The sequence below is a fragment of the Haliotis rufescens genome, unplaced genomic scaffold (genome assembly GCF_023055435.1).
Source record: "Haliotis rufescens isolate VD_foot unplaced genomic scaffold, xgHalRufe1.0.p SCAF_31, whole genome shotgun sequence".
NCBI lineage: Eukaryota > Metazoa > Mollusca > Gastropoda > Lepetellida > Haliotidae > Haliotis > Haliotis rufescens.
In genome coordinates, this window is record NW_025964013.1 from 6,046,843 (window position 1) to 6,068,839 (window position 21,997).

A 21,997-nucleotide genomic window follows, 5' to 3' on the forward strand; every position below is an offset into this window, starting at 1 on the left:
TAACACAGTCAATATCAGATGTCACTATGTGACTTTTATGGTCTGTTGTCAGGTGGGAATAACACAGTCAATATAAGATGTCACTATGTGACTTTTATGGTCTGTTGCCAGGTGGGAATAACACAGTCAATATCAGATGTCACTATGTGACTTTTATGGTCTGTTGTCAGGTGGGAATAACACAGTCAATATCAGATGTCACTATGTGACTTTTATGGTCTGTTGCCAGGTGGGAATAACACAGTCAATATCAGATGTCACTATGTGACATATCTGGTCTGTTGTCAGGTGGGAATAACACATTCAATATCAGATGTCACTATGTGACTTTTATGGTCTGTTGCCAGGTGGGAATAACACATTCAATATCAGATGTCACTATGTAACTTTTATGGTCTGTTGTCAGGTGGGAATAACACAGTCAATATCAGATGTCACTATGTGACATATCTGGTCTGTTGTCAGGTGGGAATAACACAGTCAATATCAGATGTCACTATGTGACTTTTATGGTCTGTTGTCAGGTGGTAATAACACAGTCAATATCAGATGTCACTGTGTGACTTTTATGGTCTGTTGTCAGGTGGTAATAACACAGTCAATATCAGATGTCACTATGTGACATATCTGGTCTGTTGTCAGGTGGGAATAACACAGTCAATATCAGATGTCACTATGTGACTTTTATGGTCTGTTGCAAGGTGGGAATAACACAGTCAATATCAGATGTCACTATGTAACTTTTATGGTCTATTGTCAGGTGGGAATAACACAGTCAATATCAGATGTCACTATGTGACATATCTGGTCTGTTGTCAGGTGGGAATAACACAGTCAATATCAGATGTCACTATGTGACTTTTATGGTCTGTTGTCAGGTGGGAATAACACAGTCAATATCAGATGTCACTATGCGACATATCTGGTCTGTTGCCAGGTGGGAATAACACATTCAATATCAGAAGTCACTATGCGACATATCTGGTCTGTTGCCAGGTGGGAATAACACATTCAATATCAGATGTCACTATGTGACTTTTATAGTGTGTTGCCAGGTGGGAATAACACAGTCAATATCAGATGTCACTATGTGACTTTTATGGTCTGTTGTCAGGTGGGAATAACACAGTCAATATAAGATGTCACTATGTGACTTTTATGGTCTGTTGCCAGGTGGGAATAACACAGTCAATATCAGATGTCACTATGTGACTTTTATGGTCTGTTGTCAGGTGGGAATAACACAGTCAATATCAGATGTCACTATGTGACTTTTATGGTCTGTTGCCAGGTGGGAATAACACAGTCAATATCAGATGTCACTATGTGACATATCTGGTCTGTTGTCAGGTGGGAATAACACAGTCAATATCAGATGTCACTATGTGACTTTTATGGTCTGTTGTCAGGTGGGAATAACACAGTCAATATCAGATGTCACTATGCGACATATCTGGTCTGTTGCCAGGTGGGAATAACACATTCAATATCAGAAGTCACTATGCGACATATCTGGTCTGTTGCCAGGTGGGAATAACACATTCAATATCAGATGTCACTATGTGACTTTTATAGTGTGTTGCCAGGTGGGAATAACACAGTCAATATCAGATGTCACTATGTGACTTTTATGGTCTGTTGTCAGGTGGGAATAACACAGTCAATATAAGATGTCACTATGTGACTTTTATGGTCTGTTGCCAGGTGGGAATAACACAGTCAATATCAGATGTCACTATGTGACTTTTATGGTCTGTTGTCAGGTGGGAATAACACAGTCAATATCAGATGTCACTATGTGACTTTTATGGTCTGTTGCCAGGTGGGAATAACACAGTCAATATCAGATGTCACTATGTGACATATCTGGTCTGTTGTCAGGTGGGAATAACACATTCAATATCAGATGTCACTATGTGACTTTTATAGTGTGTTGCCAGGTGGGAATAACACATTCAATATCAGATGTCACTATGTAACTTTTATGGTCTGTTGTCAGGTGGGAATAACACAGTCAATATCAGATGTCACTATGTGACATATCTGGTCTGTTGTCAGGTGGGAATAACACAGTCAATATCAGATGTCACTATGTGACTTTTATGGTCTGTTGTCAGGTGGTAATAACACAGTCAATATCAGATGTCACTGTGTGACTTTTATGGTCTGTTGTCAGGTGGTAATAACACAGTCAATATCAGATGTCACTATGTGACATATCTGGTCTGTTGTCAGGTGGGAATAACACAGTCAATATCAGATGTCACTATGTGACTTTTATGGTCTGTTGCAAGGTGGGAATAACACAGTCAATATCAGATGTCACTATGTAACTTTTATGGTCTATTGTCAGGTGGGAATAACACAGTCAATATCAGATGTCACTATGTGACATATCTGGTCTGTTGTCAGGTGGGAATAACACAGTCAATATCAGATGTCACTATGTGACTTTTATGGTCTGTTGTCAGGTGGGAATAACACAGTCAATATCAGATGTCACTATGCGACATATCTGGTCTGTTGCCAGGTGGGAATAACACATTCAATATCAGAAGTCACTATGCGACATATCTGGTCTGTTGCCAGGTGGGAATAACACATTCAATATCAGATGTCACTATGTGACTTTTATAGTGTGTTGCCAGGTGGGAATAACACAGTCAATATCAGATGTCACTATGTGACTTTTATGGTCTGTTGTCAGGTGGGAATAACACAGTCAATATAAGATGTCACTATGTGACTTTTATGGTCTGTTGCCAGGTGGGAATAACACAGTCAATATCAGATGTCACTATGTGACTTTTATGGTCTGTTGTCAGGTGGGAATAACACAGTCAATATCAGATGTCACTATGTGACTTTTATGGTCTGTTGCCAGGTGGGAATAACACAGTCAATATCAGATGTCACTATGCGACATATCTGGTCTGTTGTCAGGTGGGAATAACACATTCAATATCAGATGTCACTATGCGACATATCTGGTCTGTTGCCAGGTGGGAATAACACATTCAATATCAGATGTCACTATGCGACATATCTGGTCTGTTGTCAGGTAGGAATAACACATTCAATATCAGATGTCACTATGCGACATATCTGGTCTGTTGCCAGGTGGGAATAACACATTCAATATCAGATGTCACTATGCGACATATCTGGTCTGTTGTCAGGTGGGAATAACACAGTCAATATCAGATGTCACTATGTGACTTTTATAGTGTGTTGCCAGGTGGGAATAACACAGTCAATATCAGATGTCACTATGTGACTTTTATGGTCTGTTGTCAGGTGGGAATAACACAGTCAATATAAGATGTCACTATGTGACTTTTATGTTCTGTTGCCAGGTGGGAATAACACAGTCAATATCAGATGTCACTATGTGACATATCTGGTCTGTTGTCAGTTGGGAATAACACAGTCAATATCAGATGTCACTATGTGACTTTTATGGTCTGTTGCCAGGTGGGAATAACACAGTCAATATCAGATGTCACTATGTGACATATCTGGTCTGTTGTCAGGTGGGAATAACACAGTCAATATCAGATGTCACTATGTGACTTTTATAGTGTGTTGCCAGGTGGGAATAACACAGTCAATATCAGATGTCACTATGTGACTTTTATGGTCTGTTGTCAGGTGGGAATAACACAGTCAATATCAGATGTCACTATGTGACATATCTGGTCTGTTGTCAGGTGGGAATAACACAGTCAATATCAGATGTCACTATGTGACTTTTATGGTCTGTTGCCAGGTGGGAATAACACAGTCAATATCAGATGTCACTATGTGACTTTTATGGTCTGTTGTCAGGTGGGAATAACACAGTCAATATCAGATGTCACTATGTGACATATCTGGTCTGTTGTCAGGTGGGAATAACACAGTCAATATCAGATGTCACTATGTGACTTTTATGGTCTGTTGCCAGGTGGGAATAACACAGTCAATATCAGATGTCACTATGTGACTTTTATGGTCTGTTGTCGGGTGGGAATAACACAGTCAATATCAGATGTCACTATGTGACATATCTGGTCTGTTGTCAGGTGGGAATAACACAGTCAATATCAGATGTCACTATGTGACTTTTATGGTCTGTTGCCAGGTGGGAATAACACAGTCAATATCAGATGTCACTATGTGACATATCTGGTCTGTTGTCAGGTGGGAATAACACAGTCAATATCAGATGTCACTATGTGACTTTTATGGTCTGTTGCCAGGTGGGAATAACACAGTCAATATCAGATGTCACTATGTAACTTTTATGGTCTGTTGTCAGGTGGGAATAACACAGTCAATATCAGATGTCACTATGTGACATATCTGGTCTGTTGTCAGGTGGGAATAACACAGTCAATATCAGATGTCACTATGTGACTTTTATGGTCTGTTGTCAGGTGGGAATAACACAGTCAATATCAGATGTCACTATGTGACATATCTGGTCTGTTGTCAGGTGGTAATAACACAGTCAATATCAGATGTCACTGTGTGACTTTTATGGTCTGTTGCCAGGTGGTAATAACACAGTCAATATCAGATGTCACTGTGTGACTTTTATGGTCTGTTGCCAGGTGGGAATAACACAGTCAATATCAGATGTCACTATGTGACTTTTATGGTCTGTTGCCAGGTGGGAATAACACAGTCAATATCAGATGTCACTATGTGACTTTTATGGTCTGTTGTCAGGTGGGATTAACACAGTCAATATCAGATGTCACTATGTGACTTTTATGGTCTGTTGTCAGGTGGGAATAACACAGTCAATATCAGATTGGATTTCTATGTAACATTTACCTGTTCTTTCAACATGCATTATGTTGTTACAGTTGATTCTGAGCCAGGAATTCACTGTAGACAATGACCTTCGTCAGGGTAGTTTCATAATTTGAAGGTAGACATTGACCATCAGGGTAGTTTCATCATTTGAAGGTAAACAATGACCTTTAGAATACTTTCATAATTTGAATATAATCAGTGACCTACAGGAAAGATCCATTATTTGAAGGAAGACAATGTCCTTCTTCACAGAAGTTCAATCATTGGAAGGTAGACAATGTCCTTCTTCACAGAAGTTCAATCATTGGAAGGTAGACCATGATCTTCAGGATAGTTCCATCATTTAAAGGTAGACAATGTCCTTCTTCACAGAAGTTCAATCATTGGAAGGTAGACAATGTCCTTCTTCACAGAAGTTCAATCATTGGAAGGTAGACAATGTCCTTCTTCACAGAAGTTCAATCATTTGAAGGTAAACAATGACCTTTAGAATACTTTCATAATTTGAATATAATCAGTGACCTACAGGAAAGATCCATTATTTGAAGGAAGACAATGTCCTTCTTCACAGAAGTTCAATCATTGGAAGGTAGACAATGTCCTTCTTCACAGAAGTTCAATCATTGGAAGGTAGACCATGATCTTCAGGATAGTTCCATCATTTAAAGGTAGACAATGTCCTTCTTCACAGAAGTTCAATCATTGGAAGGTAGACAATGTCCTTCTTCACAGAAGTTCAATCATTGGAAGGTAGACAATGTCCTTCTTCACAGAAGTTCAATCATTGGAAGTAGACCATGATCTTCAGGATAGTTCCATCATTGGAAGGTAGACAATGTCCTTCTTCACAGAAGTTCAATCATTAGAAGGTAGACAATGTCCTTCTTCACAGAAGTTCAATCATTGGAAGGTAGACCATGATCTTCAGGATAGTTCCATCATTTAAAGGTAGACAATGTCCTTCTTCACAGAAGTTCAATCATTGGAAGGTAGACAATGTCCTTCTTCACAGAAGTTCAATCATTGGAAGTAGACCATGATCTTCAGGATAGTTCCATCATTTAAAGGTAGACAATGTCCTTCTTCACAGAAGTTCAATCATTGGAAGGTAGACAATGTCCTTCTTCACAGAAGTTCAATCATTGGAAGTAGACCATGATCTTCAGGATAGTTCCATCATTTAAAGGTAGACAATGTCCTTCTTCACAGAAGTTCAATCATTGGAAGGTAGACCATGATCTTCAGGATAGTTCCATCATTTAAAGGTAGACAATGTCCTTCTTCACAGAAGTTCAATCACTTGAAGGTAGACAATGACCTTCTCCAAGGTAGTTTAATCATTTGAAGGTAGACAACACTCTTTACAAGGGTAGAGTTTTAGCAGTAGACATGCTTGTCATATATGAGATGACTGTTTCAGTGCTGAGTGGGAGCGTCTGTTCAACACTCCAGGCTACTTGCTTAAGTTGAAGAAACACGGTATAGAAGGCCGATTACGCAGCAGCAGGTTCCGAAGTGTTGTCTGGAAGGTACGTTGTTGTTGTCATATCCACACCAGTGTTCCTAATGACATTACAGAAACTAGTAATCTCTTTTTCCATCAGTATCATTTTGTTAATCAGATGAATTAAAAAGATCAGAATCATTTCTGTAAATCATGAATGAAACATTATTGCACCGTTGTCCTTAATTCATCTATATTTGTGTTTAATAGTTAGATATGCGTGACATGTATCATACTATGCGACCAGCTTTACTGGTCTGATGTGGGCGATGTTGTGCAGGTGTACCTGGAGGTGTTGCCGGATGACATTAGCCAATGGCTGAAGGTGTGCCAGGACTGGAGGAACAAGTACGAGGTCCTCAAGAACCAGGTCAGCTGTGGACATTGTAGATAGGACCCTTGAAGATCAGGGGTAGAATAGGTCTTCAGCAACCCATGCTTGCCATAAAAGGCAACTATGCCTGTCGTAAGAGGCGACTAAGGGGATCGGGTGGTCAGGCACGCTGACTTTCATTTCATCGTAACTCAATTGCGTGGATCAATGCTCATGATATCAGTTACTGGATTGTCTGGCCCAGACTCGATTATTTACAGACCACCGTCATATAGCTGGAATATTGCTTGGTGTGGCGTTAAACAACAAAGATAGATAGATGTAGATAGGCTCTAGACTGTATATTTATTGATATAACAGTGTGGTTTTCAGAGTAAGATCATGAAGATTTGCAAGAAAAATATTCAGAACATTTGTCTTTTCTTGTCACATAACATGTTTATCTCATCTTGTGACCCAAGTTGACATTTGACTTGTTCCTGTGCCACTCATGAAAATATCATCCTTGTCAGGTCACTCATGAAATTATATCTGTAAAAGAGTTAAAACAGAAGCAGAAGGATTTACCTTTGGTCAACACTTGAAAAGCCATTTGTCTGAAGCCAGAGTCTAGTAAACTTTCTTCTGGTCCAGTAAGATCATCTTATACTAAACAAGCATTTCTGACATTGACTGTTATGGTAATGTTCTGAACTTAACTATTTGATGCTAATGGTTAGGGGAAGAATGGCAAACTCACAAATAGGTTAAAACGTGCAAAACACATCAATATGAGTATGGAAAACAATTAAGACAATTTTAGTGTCACTTTTGTTTAAACTCAGGACCGTTCTTCCATCTGATGAAGCAGAAACTCTTTGTTCAAGAGATTGTTATCCAATCTGTTTCATTCATTTATTGTTTGTAAGGTTTGAAGTCCCCTTTATCATGTGTAAGGAGATTAATTGTGATGTGCAAGGACATTAATCTGTTTTTTAGATCACGATCGTGACTTTATTGATAAAGATAATAGTTAAAATTTTCAAAAAGCTTTGGCCTCTAAGGTGTAAAGAGTAGTCTCCCTTTGACCCTTCACGTCAACGTACGGTTGTTAGTGTCAAGTTTTCATTTTGACATGACATGCGATATGGATACCAGAGAGTGTCAACTTTTCGGCATAATAAATTTGTTATGGTGTCTTTAGTTGCCATATATGGTGTCATATTAGGTTAGCTGAAAAATATTCGGCTCAACACCATAACTAATAGTATTAGCTCAACAGGACCATGGGTCCAAGGGAGGTTATTGTATGGTGTCTGTTGTTCATCCATTTACTAGCAGTGATATTGCTTAGTACCATTAAGAAGAGGTGTGGACTTTCATTTTCAGATGATTCATGAGAAGCAGGAAGTAAGTTTCTCCTGACATCCCGTGCAGTTAATATTCCCATGTCCTCTCCACCCCACCTGGGGGCACGGGTGGCCCAGTCGTCTAAGGTGCTGCAATTCACTGTGCAGAGTTGCATCCCTTGGACACGCCAGAAACCTATGATTGTGGGTACAAATCCCAGTTCACCCCAATTATGTTTCTAGGTTTGTCAGCACCATACCCGTGCTCGTGGGTTTCACCGAAGTGGTAAACGTCAGAGACCTTCATCATTTCGGGCTTTCCTCCCACATTAAGCTGACACTCTGTGATATAACTAGAATACTGTTAAAAGCGGCGTTAAACCAAACACACCCACTCACTCACCATCAGCCACCTGCCATCCCTCCACCTCAAGCCCCAAACTATTATTGTGACATTCTTATGTTCAGAGCATCTAATATTATGTTATGTATTATGCAATGAGAAACACCATTCTAGTTAGTCATCTGGCCTTCACCTTCAAGTTTTATTTTAGAGTAGCCTTCCTTTTAAAACAAATACTATTACATTCCCTTTTGCCCTAGAAATGGTCATTCCTTTCCTTTGTTGTAAATCATTGACCCACTATGATTTCATACGAAATGTTTTTATTAATATTTACATACATTACGATTCTCATCCCTGTTAAATACTGCTTCACTTGCTTTTGCTTGTTAGATTTGTTTTGAAACACATTTCTAATAAAAACTGTATGAAATAGGTACTAGTGTGGTAATTCCTACATATTACTAAAAGCATGGGTCATTTAGAGGAGAGAATCATTTTAGCGTTGTCGCTAGCTAGGGACTCCATAAAGACACGAAGTAAGGTTGCAAGTGTAGGACTGACTCGACATGGGTTACAGTACAGCTGAGATAACTCATGATGTCATGTTTGGATACCGCTACAATCATGACATTAGTAGGAATGGAATACTGATAGTAAGAGATCAGCTATGGTTATTAGTTTGAACCATCATATATGCCAGCCTGCCTCACATCCTGCTCAGCACCCAAAAATCCTTCTCAACTTGATTCAGTGTTCAGACCAACTGAGAGTGAGCCACTGCTGAAAAACCTAGTCAGCACCATACCTGTATCCATGTATAAACCAAGGCGATAAACCTCTAACACCTGCATCACTTCGATCCTTCCTGTGCAGAGTTGGGTTCCTTGGGAGTGCTAGGAACCTATGGTCATGGGTTTGATTCTCAGGTTTTCCCTGACTATGTTTCTAGGTTTGTCTGCACCATACCCATGTTTGTGGGTTTAACCAATGTGGTAAGCTACTTAGACCTACATCACTGTCACGCCATTCTATAACTGAAATACAGCTCAAAGCAGTCACTCACTAACTCAGTGTTTATTCCCTTAACAATGTAAGTCTCACTGCTTCCAGTTGATTGTGAACCCCCGGAAGGCCGTGGACCGTGTGGACATCACCATCAACAACCCCTTGTCTCAAGATGATGAGGTGAGTTCAACCCCCTGTCTCTAGATGATGTGGTGAGTTCAACCCGTCTCAAGATGATGTGATAAGTTCAACCCCCTGTCTCAAGATGATGTGGTGAGTTCAACCCCCTGTCTCTAGATGATGTGGTGAGTTCAACCTGTCTCAAGATGATGTGATAAGTTCAACCCCCTGTCTCAAGATGATGAGGTGAGTTCAACCCGTCTCAAGATGATGTGGTGAGTTCAACCCCCTGTCTCTAGATGATGTGGTGAGTTCAACCCCCTGTCTCAAGATGATGTGGTGAGTTCAACCCCCTGTCTCAAGATGATGTGATGAGTTCAACCCCCTGTCTCAAGATGATGTGGTGAGTTCAACCTTCTGTCTCTAGATGATGTGATGAGTTCAACCCCCTGTCTCTAGATGATGTGGTGAGTTCAACCCCCTGTCTCAAGATGATGTGGTGAGTTCAACCCCCTGTCTCAAGATGGTGAGGTGAGTTCAACCCCCTGTCTCAAGATGATGTGATGAGTTCAACCCGTCTCAAGATGATGTGGTGAGTTCAACCCCCTGTCTCAAGATGATGTGGTGAGTTCAACCCCCTGTCTCAAGATGATGTGGTGAGTTCAACCCCCTGTCTCAAGATGATGTGATGAGTTCAACCCCCTGTCTCAAGATGATGTGGTGAGTTCAACCCCCTGTCTCAAGATGATGTGATGAGTTCAACCCCCTGTCTCAAGATGATGAGGTGAGTTCAACCCCCTGTCTCAAGATGATGTGATGAGTTCAACCCCCTGTCTCAAGATGATGTGAGTTCAACCCCCTGTCTCTAGATGATGTGGTGAGTTCAACCCGTCTCAAGATGATGTGGTGAGTTCAACCCCCTGTCTCAAGATGATGTGATGAGTTCAACCCCCTGTCTTAAGATGGTGTGGTGAGTTCAACCCGTCTCAAGATGATGTGGTGAGTTCAACCCGTCTTAAGATGATGTGGTGAGTTCAACCTTCTGTCTCAAGATGGTGAGGTGATTTCAAACCCGTCTCAAGATGATGAGGTGAGTTCATCCCCCTATCTCAAGATGGTGAGGTGAGTTCAACCCCCTGTCTCAAGATGATGTGGTGAGTTCAACCCCCTGTCTCAAGATGGTGAGGTGAGTTCAACCCCCTGTCTCAAGATGGTGAGGTGAGTTCAACCCCCTGTCTTAAGATGTTGAGGTGAAGGCCCTTCCTATGCATGTCACCTTAAGATAGGACACCCTCAGACATTTGTTGCTATCCATTTTCCAATAATGATTAATTTCAATTTCAGAGTCCATGGAACCAGTTTTTCCAGGATAATGAGCTGAGATTAACAATTAAACAAGATGTGATTCGAACGTAAGTATACTGTATTCATGTGATAGGGCCAGGAAGTTAGTGTCAGCCAGTCTCATCATACCAGCTAGCTGAACAGGTTTCTCCCATATCGCCTACATGCCAATTTGCCTACGCTTCAATACACCTACAGGTTTTATGTAGGTGATTGGGCACACCCCTATGTCAAAAATAGACTGTCCCGACATGTCATTAAAACATTCCACACTAGATAAGACTACAGAAATTGACAGCTTACAGCTTAAACACAGATTTTTTTGTGATCTCAGACTGTTGACATAGGTTCATTATTCATTACATTCAAACATCTCACTGCACAAAAGATTAAAGAACTGCTTCGGAAACACACTGTCACTGACTGTAATATGGTTAATAAGGACAATCGGATAAAAGGCTTATCTAAAGATTAACAACTAAGTAGCAGATTACTGAAGCAACGTTTGATGCTTATCTGCAGAAAATAATGTTTTTTATGGAATTCTTTTTATTCTCAATCAAAGTTTTCAAAAAAGGGGAATAAAATAAGGGCCCATCTGCATGTATTCAATTTCACTATGGCGAACCTTCAGCGAGTTGAATACATAACTTCACAGCGTGGTGGTCAACAGGTCCTACATGATGGCTTTTGCTATCGTTTGAACGCCTGGCGTCAACTGCCTTGCTGTCCATTGGAAGTGTGTTTTTGGTGGATGCAAAGGTCGACTAACTACCATTGGAAATTGTGTGTCCTCAAGTTTATGGCTTCAGGTTTATGTGATCTACTGTTTAAAGCATGACCCTATGTATCGGGTTGCCTAATGCCTGCTTCCAAACAACTTCAGAGCTACATATGCCAGACTATACCAGCTACTTAAAGATGCTACACAGAGGGCAGTTGGAACTGAACCATCTCCAGAGCTTATCCAGACCGACTTTGAATCTGCTGCCCTGCAAGCCGCAGAAGAAGCCTTCCCTGATGCTGACCTGCTTGGATGTTTTTGTCCACTTTACACAAGCAATACAGCGCTGTGCAGCATAAGAAGGTCTACCTAGAGAATCAGCAGAATATCCAAGTCCAGACCCATGTCAGACAAGTTATGGCTCTCCTGCTTCTGCCAGTCGACCAGGTCCAGGAAACGTTGCTCACCCCCCCTGAACCAAAGTCCAGTTAGCCAGAATATGGATACATAACTCTTACATTAATACCCACTGTTTGTCTTCTTGTTGAATTCAAAATGATCCAGTCCTTTCTTCACAAAGTGTAGACGTGTGACTATCAGACCATAACTTGTTGTCATAAGACTGTAGGCAAAGTTGAGTGTAGGCGATATGGTACCAATCCAGGTCCCCGTTCCACAAAGCGATCGTAGAGCTACGACTGTCATAAGCCTATGCTAAAGAATGGGCGTTACGATCATCTTAGCGCTACGATAGCTTTGTGGAACGGGACCCAGCTTTACATCATAAATTCATGCACGTGTTCAGCATCTAGAGATGCTTCATTCTAATGGTTAACGTTTGAATCTGCAGGCATGCCAGGTTTGGTCTGTCTTAATGTGTTTAACATATTGACCTGAAGGCACCTTGAGTTGAGATATAACTGGGGTATATTGGAGCTATAACTGGGGTATATTGGAGATGTTATTGGAGTATATTGGAGCTATAACTGGGGTATTTTGGAGATGTTGCTAAGGATATATCAGAGATATTGAAGTATATTGGAGCTGTTACTGGGATATATTGGAGATATTTCTAAGGATATATCAGAGATATTATTGAAGTATATTGGAGCTATAACTGGGTATTTTGGAGATGTTGTAGCGCTTTATTGGTGTTATTCCTCAGGGCCCCATTCCAGAGTGCTAAGATCATTGTAACTACCATACTGTAACGTAGTCTTACAATAGTTGTAGAGCTATCATTGCTTGTGGAATGTGGCCAAGGTGTAGTTAAGATTTACCTTCTCGTGCAGTCCATTAAATGAAAATCCGTTTTAAAGCACACTGTTTTGAAATATTTCTGTATCATCCTTGGGTGTAGGTTACATCATAGCTCCTCACCTCGCCCTGGACTGTGTCCTCTGTAGTGAGAGTCAGGAAGAGGATGTTCAACAGCAGGCTAGCGTCACACTTACAATGTTGCTCCTTAATAAGTATGATTTTATTTTTTTCAGCTACCCCAAAATAGAGTTTTTTCAGTCAAACCAGTTGCGGAATTTAATGGTGGATATTCTGTTCATCTATGCAAAAGTGAACCCAGATCTGTCTTATCGCCAGGTACAATGTTGCTGTGTTGCATCTGCAGTGTAGTAGTGGTTTGTCTTTGTCAGGTGTGTCCCGTGGGTGGTGTGAAGGTCTTACGAGGTTACAGGTCACATCACCAGGGTATAGAAGGGTGGGTGGTTTGGTTGGTGCTAGAGAGGTGGTCTGAAGTCCGAACTCTGATGATGTCACATCACCAGGGTAAAGAAGAGTGGGTGGTGTGGTAGGGGCTAGAGGAGTGGTCTGAAGTCTGATGCTGAGGTCACATCACCAGGGTAAAGAAGGGTGGGTGGTTTGATAGGGGCTAGAGGGGTGGTCTGAAGTCTGAAGTCTGATGAGGTCACATCACCAGGGTAAAGCAGGGTAGGTGGTTTGGTAGGGGCTAGAGGGGTGGTCTGAAGTCTGATGATGTCACATCACCAGGGTATAGAAGGAGTAGTGGTTTGGTAGGGGCTAGAGGGGTGGTCTGAAGTCTGATGATGTCACATCACCAGGGTAAAGAAAGGTTGGTGGTTTGGTAGGGGCTAGAGGGGTGGTCTGAAGTCTGATGATGTCACATCACCAGGGTAAAGAAGGGTAGGTGGTTTGGTAGAGGGGTGTTCTCAAGTCTGATGATGTCACATCACCAGGGTATAGAAGGAGGAGTGGTGTGGTAGGGGCTAGAGGGGTGGTCTGAAGTCTGATGATGTCACATCACCAGGGTAAAGAAAGGTTGGTGGTTTGGTAGGGGCTAGAGGGGTGGTCTGAAGTCTGATGATGTCACATCACCAGGGTATAGAAGGAGGAGTGGTTTGGTAGGGGCTAGAGGGGTGGTCTGAAGTCTGATGAGGTCACATCACCAGGGTAAAGAAGGGTAGGTGGTTTGGTAGAGGGGTGTTCTCAAGTCTTCACCAGGGTATAGAAAGATAGATGGATGGTTTGGTTTGGCTGACTTGTGACGTCCACTGCCTCAGTAATGTGACCTAGGTTCAGGTTTTTGTACATAGAAAGGGAACATGTCTTTTCAACTAAGTTGCAGACAAAATGAGTTACCTTGTATCAAAGACAAAGACTACCAGTGTGTTGAAAGTAATTTCCACATTCCTATTTTTTCCAGCTCTCTCTTACTTCAGTGTGTCCATGAGTTTAGCATGTGTGCCGTGTGTAGCATGTGGTGGTACAGGTACCGTAGCTCACCTAACTCAGATTGTCAACACATGAGAGGCTGCTAAGTAGGTGTCCTCTGCCTAAATTAGAATTTGCATGACTTCATCTCTGTTTGACTCTTTGTGGATCCAGTTTAGAACAGCCCTTCATAGACTGTCAGAAGAGCGGCTGAACTGGATTAGGGGGTTAGACTTGATGTGGGACAATGCTCATGATATCAACCACTGGTTTGTCTGGCCCAGATTTGATTTTTTAATAGCCACTGCGATATGGTTTACATTTTGGGGACTGGCATAAAGTAACAAATAAAATCAAAATCAAATTATCTTTGTGTGCATATTCCAGGGTCAGGTGAGCTAGGGTGATGCTGCTGCTGCTGCTGTTGATGCTGCTTGTGTTTCAGTAGATGTGGATTTGCATGACTTGTACTTCATGAGTGACACACACAGACCCCTAGTCATGTTAGCTCTTGCCTGTACATGCTCTCTTTTCATTTATCTTTCTTATGTTGTCTGTGTTGTTTTAGTTTTCCAGAACTTGAGTTTTTCAAATCTGAAGAGTTGCGTGACATGATGATCAATGTGTTGTTTTGCTATTGTCGCACAAACAGGGAAATAGGCTATAGACAGGTCAGTTGCACTACAAAGCATTTTACCTAGTTCATGCATGATTGGAACTAAGTAAATTAATAATGAAGACTTGACTTCTGTATTTGACAAATATAGCATGTATGCTGTGTCTTCATCAGAATCCACTTGGTTACTGATTGACCTGAGATCACACCATGTTAAAAAAAAGCAATACATGCATGAATTTCATATATTTTTAACTATAAGTTCTATATTTAAAAAGAAAACTTGTAGGAATCTTACAGCTATAATATTCCAATTCTTCGAAATAGTCCTGCACAATTCAATATTCCGTGTCTAACATCTGTTGAACCTTAATGATTCCCTGGGGGCACAGGTGGCGATTCGCTGTGCAGTGTTGCATCCCTTGGGCACGCCAGAAACCTATGATTGTTGGTTCGAATCCTGGTTCGCCCCAATTATGTTTCTACTTTGTCAGCACCATACTCGTGCTCATGGGTTTCACCGAAGTGGTAAACGTCTGAGTCCTGCATCACTTCGGGCTTTGCTCCCACATTAAGCTGACACGCCGCGATATAACTGTAATACTGTGAAAAGTGGCGTTAAACCCAACTCACTCACTCACTCACTTAATGATTCCCAATAATAAACGATGCAGAATGTTGCCTGAGGTCATGCCTAGACTTTGTAAATTCAGCAGTGAGGTATATTGAATTTTTTCATGTTGGCCATGCATGGTCCATTATACACAAAAGTGCTGGCTTTATTGAGGTAACTTGTCTCATGATGCCTTGTGACCATGATGCCGAGTTCCCAGAATCCTTTACCATGTCCCATGATTCCTTGTTACTGTGAGTAAATGGTCTAATGGAGACAGCATCTGCCGGAAGCAGACGGTAAGTAGGTCAATCCAGGCTGCGTCATATCAACAGACGTTAAAAGATGACGCTAAGCATTCAAGGATAAAACAAGCTTGGCTCAGAGTCGGCATACTTCGTCTGAGTGGGATTCCAATATATATATCCGCTGTACAAGAGCCATAGTCTTGAACATGATGTTAAACCCTACTTCAAATCACGTCGTATGTAGAAGTTCCCATAATCCCAAGTAACCATGACTAGATGTAGAATATCTACTTTTGGTCAATGTTCCCAGAGTTCCTTTAATATAGCCCATGATTACTTGTAAAAATGTCTGTTTAGTAGCTTCCTTTCTTCAGAAGTTTAAAACGGAACATTCCTTTCCTTTTTTCCTGTGCATAGAAGCAGAATGTTTAACCTTTGATTTGCCTTCTTTCTCAGGGGATGCATGAGTTGTTGGCTCCATTGATCTTTGTTCTACACTGTGATCATCAAGCATTCCTGCATGCCTCGGAGATCGAGACCCTTCAGTAAGTACATCTATGTGTTGTGGCATCCTCAGGGCTTGTCACTGAGTGGGTGAGTGAGTGAGTATTTGTTTAAGCTGATTTTAGCAATAATTCAGAAAAATCGACTTTGTGTGTATGGAAGCCCAGCTGTGTAAGCAATGACTTTATGTGTATGGAAGCCCAGTCATGTAAGTACTGACTTTGTACGTATGGAAGCCTAGCTGTGTAAGTACTGACTTTGTGCGTATGGAAGCTTAGCTGTGTAAATACTGACTTTGTGTATATGGAAGCCCAACTGTGTAAGTACTGACTTTGTGTGGATGGAAGCCCAGCTGTGTAAGCAATGACTTTGTGTATATGGAAGCCTTGCTGTGTAAGTACTGACTTTGTATATATGAAAGCCCAGCTGTGCAAGCAATGGTTTTGTGTATTTGGAAGCCCAGCAGTGCAAGCAATGCCTGTTCATAGAGAAATGACTTGATTTCAGCTACCTCCACATCAATCACAGGTCAGCCCACAAATCTCTCTCTATACCGCTTGATCTCATTCAGTAGGCTGGGTCCTAACTCTACAAACTCTTGCATGCTGGGATCTCTTTCATTATAGGCTATTCTTAATTATATAGTTCTCCATGTACTGACAAACAAAGCATGAAAAATATCAGAAAGTCCAAATACTGATATTCATATCCTGAAGGACTGAGAAGGCCTGGGGGACCTGGGTTATGCCATGGCCTGGAAGTCCTGAGTTATGTCATGGCCTGGAGGACCTGGGTTATGTCATGGCCTGGAGGTCCTGGGTTATGTCATGGCCTGGAGGTCCTGGGTTATGTCATGGCCAGGAGGTCCTGGGTTATGTCATGGCCTGGAGGTCCTGGGTTATCTCATGGCCTGGAGATCCTGGGTCATGTCATGGCCCGAAAGACCTGGGTTTTGTCAGGGCCTTGAGGTCCTGAGTTATGTGATGGCCTGGAGATACTTGGTTATGTCATGGCCAGTAGGACCTGGGTTATGTCATGGCCTGGAGGTCCTGGGTTATGTCATGGCCTGGAGGTCCTGGGTTTTGTCATGGCCTGGAGGTCCTGGGTTATGTCGTGGCCTGGAGGTCCTGGGTTATGTCATGGCCTGGAGGTCCTTGGTTATGTCATGGCCTGGAGGTCCTGGGTTATGTCATGGCCTGGAGGTCCTGGGTTATCTCATGGCCTGGAGATCCTGGGTCATGTCATGGCCCGAAAGACCTGGGTTTTGTCATGGCCTGGAGGTCCTGAGTTATGTGATGGCCTGGAGATCCTTGTTTATGTCATGGCCAGTAGGACCTGGGTTATGTCATGGCCCGAAAGACCTGGGTTATGTCATGGCCTGGAGGTCCTTGGGTATGTCATGGCCAGTTGGACCTGGGTTATGTCATGGCCTGGAGGTCCTGGGTTATGTCATGGCCAGTCGGACCTGGGTTATGTCATGGCCTGGAGATCCTGGGTTATGTCATGGCCTCGAGGTCCTGGGTTATGTCATGGCCTGGGTGTCCTGAGTTATGTCATGGCCTGGATGTCCTGGGTTATGTCATGGCCTGGAGGTCCTGGGTTATGTCATGGCCTGGAGATCTTGGGTTATGTCATGACCTGAAGAACATGGGTTATGTCATGACCTGGAGATCCTAGGTTATGTCATGGCCTGGAGGTCCTGGGTTATGTCATGGCCTGGAGATCCTTGGTTATGTCATGGCCTGGATATCCTTGGTTATGTCATGGCCTGGAGGTCCTTGGTTACCTCATGGCCTGAAGGACATGGGCAGCCATGCGTATGTCACCTGGCATGTTCTGAATGAATGTATGTGATGACATGAAGAACCTTGGAATGTGTAGAACAAGTCCATATCATCATGTGTCTCTAATTAAATTTCTAAGTATACAGTGTAAACAACTCACAATCAGCTACATTTCCTCCAACCTTATCCAATGTGTAGAACAATAAATGTTTTGATAGGCATTTCTTAGAAGTTGACAGATGACACAGTTGACACAATATATATCGCTGTAGTAGTACATTAAGAAGTTGTACATGGTGTCTACTTTGTAGAAGAATAAGCGTGTGCTCGGGCCTTGATTTCTATTTGTATTTTGAGCTTTATAGAACCAAGATATACATAATATAGTTTCACCTTTGTCTTTGCTTGTTATCCATCTGCAATCAGGTGTAACCATTCAGCTCATCAATGCTGACAAGTAGTTCCGCTTCTTCTGAAACCATTCAGCTCATCAATGCTGACAAGTAGTTCTGCTTCTTCTGAAACCATTCAGCTTATCAATGCTGACAAGTAGTTCCGCTTCTTCTGAAACCATTCAGCTTATCAATGCTGACAAGTAGTTCCGCTTCTTCTGAAACCATTCAGCTCATCAATGCTGACAAGTAGTTCCGCTTCTTCTGAAACCATTCAGCTTATCAATGCTGACAAGTAGTTCCGCTTCTTCTGAAACCATTCAGCTCATCAATGCTGACAAGTAGTTCCGCTTCTTCTGAAACCATTCAGCTTATCAATGCTGACAAGTAGTTCCGCTTCTTCTGAAACCATTCAGCTCATCAATGCTGACAAGTAGTTCCGCTTCTTCTGAAACCATGCAGCTTATCAATGCTGACAAGTAGTTCTGCTTCTTCTGAAACCGCTGTTTGATGCCATGACACAGAGAGACAATATCACTGCCATGAATTCTTAATTCATTTTCTTAAATACATGAGTAGAACTAAATATTATGTAATAGTCAGCAGAGGAAAGAGAATCACCCTACCATGCCTGCCCACCCCAATCTGTTTCAAGTGTGGCTGAACTCCCTGGATCACTCACACAAACAGCATCCGGACTTGAATACACTGTAATAGTGTATGTTGTGGCACCTCATTGTCATCTTGTCTGCATTTACTTTCAGGGACATCGTCAAGGAAATCATGAGTCCCACCCATCTGGAGCATGATGCCTAGTGAGTAGAGACACAACTTCTCTTGTAGACATAACTTTGTTTGTCTGTTTGTTTGTTATTCAGCACCACTTCAAAGGCTCATTTTCAGTAAAATATTTGTGTGAAACTATTATATCTTCCTTATGCTTGCCATCACACTCTCAGTATGATAACTCAAAGTGCATTTAACGTAACAACAGATGTCCTGATGGCTGCACAGATGAGCCAGCCGACTTGTGGTAGATTTTACATGACAGTGACTGGCCAGACAGGTAGCTGGATTTTATAACAAGTGATGATAATGGACTGCACTGTGCATCAGGGACGCCACAACATTGTCCACCATACTGTTAGGTGGAATATTGCTGAGTGTGCGTTAAACCATAAGCACGCACCATGTAGGAAATACAGCTTTATGCATTACTAAAAGAGTCTTAATAGAGACTTAAGTGTATATTCCTGCCTTCTGTGTTACAGCGCTATGTTCTGTCAGATCATGGAGACTGTGGAGCCCTGGTACACAACAAAAGAACATATGATAAAGGTGGGGAATATTGTGTAGCTCTCATTGTACAGGTGGGGAATATTACATAGCTGTCATTGTACAGGGTGGGATATTATGTAGCTCTGACTGTACAGGTGGGGAATATTACATAGCTGTCATTGTATAGGGTGGGATATTATGTAGCTCTGACTCTATAGGTGGGGAATATTACATAGCTGTCATTGTATAGGGTGGGATATTATGTAGCTCTGACTGTACAGGTGGGGAATATTACATAGCTGTCATTGTACAGGGTGGGATATTATGTAGCTCTGACTGTACAGGTGGGGAGTATTACATAGCTGTCATTGTACAGGGTGGGATATTATGTAGCTCTGACTGTACAGGTGGGGAATATTACATAGCTGTCATTGTATAGGGTTGGATATTATGTAGCTCTGACTGTACAGGTGGGGAATATTACATAGCTGTCATTGTACAGGTGGGAATATTTTGTAGCTCTGACTCTATAGGTGGGGAATATTACATAGCTGTCATTGTATAGGGTGGGATATTATGTAGCTCTGACTGTACAGGTGGGGAATATTACATAGCTGTCATTGTACAGGGTGGGATATTATGTAGCTCTGACTGTACAGGTGGGGAATATTACATAGCTGTCATTGTATAGGGTGGGATATTATGTAGCTCTGACTGTACAGGTGGGGAATATTACATAGCTGTCATTGTACAGGGTGGGATATTATGTAGCTCTGACTGTACAGGTGGGGAATATTACATAGCTGTCATTGTACAGGGTGGGATATTATGTAGCTCTGACTCTATAGGTGGGGAATATTACATATCTCTCATTGTACAGGTGGGAATATTTTGTAGCTCTCACTGTAAAGGTGCCGAATATTGTGTAGCTCTCGCTGTACAGGTGGCGAATATTACATATTTCTCATTGTACAGGGTGGGATATTGTGTAGCTCTCACTGTACAGGTGGGGGATGTTACATATACCCCAATGTACAGGTGGGAATATCGTGTAGCTCTTTCTGTACAAGTGGGGAATATTGTGTAGCTCTCATTGTACAGGTGGGGAATATTGTGTGGCTCTCACTGTACAGTTGGGGATTATTGTGTTGCTCTCAGTGTACAGGTGGGGAATATTACATATCTCTCACTGTACAGATGGGAATATTGTGTAGCTCTCATTGTACAGGTGGGGAATATTGTGTAGCTCTCACTTTACAGGTGGGGAATATTGTGTATCTCTCACTGTACAGGTCTGGAATATTGTGTAGCTCTCATTGTGCATGTGGGGAATATTGTGTAGCTCTCACTGTACAGGTGGGGAATATTGTGTAGCTTATTGTACAGGTGGGAATATTGTGTAGCTCTCATTGTACAGATCTGGAATATTATGTAGCTCTCATTGTACATGTGGGGAATATTGTGTTGCTCTCACTGTACAGGTGGGGAATATTGTGTAGCTCTCATTGTACAGGTGGTGAATATTGTGTAGCTTTCATTGTACAGATTGGGAATAGTGTGTAGCTTTCACTGTACAGGTGGGGAATATTGTGTAGCTTTCATTGTACAGATGGTGAATATTCTGTAACTCTCATTGTACAGGTCTGGAATATTGTGTAGCTTTCATTGTACAGGTGGGGAATATTGTGTAGCTCTCACTGTACAGGTGGGGAATATTGTGTAGCTCTCACTGTACAGGTGGGGAATATTGTGTAGCTCTCATTGTACAGGTGGTGAATATTGTGTAACTCTCATTGTACAGGTGGGGGATATTGTGTAGCTTTCATTGTACAGATGGGGAATAGTGTGTAGCTTTCACTGTACAGGTGGGGAATATTGTGTAGCTTTCACTGTACAGGTTGGGAATATTGTGTATCTCTCACTCTATGGATGGGGAATACTGTTCAGGCTCCCCCTCCTCCAAATAGTGGACAAGGCACACATATTGGTTGGCTGCTGAAATGTTGTGTAGGAATGTATCTTGGAATGTAGTTTTGGGGTTGTGTTTTCAGGGCAGAGAGTACATGGTGGCTCAGCCGTTCTCCCGACCACAGGACCTGAACCCCTCCAATGTGATAGTGACCAAGTTAACCCGCATCCAGGACTACCTGCTGAAGAAGTTTGATGCAGAACTACATCTCCATCTAGAGCGATTAGACATTGCACCACAGATATATGGCATGTGAGTATAACACCACAGATATATGGCATGTGAGTATAACACCACAAATATATATGGCATGTGAGTATAACACCACAGATATATGGCATGTGAGTATAACACCACAGATATATGGCATGTGAGTATAACACCACAGATATATGGCATG

At 41.9% G+C, this 21,997-nt stretch overlaps 1 protein-coding gene across 13 annotated transcripts in view; it reads left to right on the plus strand.

The window, feature by feature from the left end:
* Positions 1–21,997, plus strand: part of LOC124114742 (TBC1 domain family member 5-like) — a 73,120-nt gene that overhangs the window by 37,022 nt on the left and 14,101 nt on the right. For 4 of the 13 annotated variants that reach the window (XM_048380560.1, XM_048380569.1, XM_048380571.1 and 1 more), the window contains 11 exons: positions 6,224–6,332; positions 6,588–6,677; positions 8,010–8,030; positions 9,426–9,500; positions 10,785–10,852; positions 14,762–14,864; positions 16,127–16,215; positions 16,682–16,702; positions 19,115–19,165; positions 19,622–19,688; positions 21,680–21,849. In XM_048380560.1, coding sequence (XP_048236517.1) covers positions 6,224–6,332; positions 6,588–6,677; positions 8,010–8,030; positions 9,426–9,500; positions 10,785–10,852; positions 14,762–14,864; positions 16,127–16,215; positions 16,682–16,702; positions 19,115–19,165; positions 19,622–19,688; positions 21,680–21,849 — 864 coding nt within the window. Of the gene's footprint in view, positions 1–6,223; positions 6,333–6,587; positions 6,678–8,009; positions 8,031–9,425; positions 9,501–10,784; positions 10,853–13,001; positions 13,105–14,761; positions 14,865–16,126; positions 16,216–16,681; positions 16,703–19,114; positions 19,166–19,621; positions 19,689–21,679; positions 21,850–21,997 lie in introns of all 13 variants that reach the window. The other 9 variants (XM_048380564.1, XM_048380572.1, XM_048380563.1 and 6 more) reach the window with 6 other exon arrangements.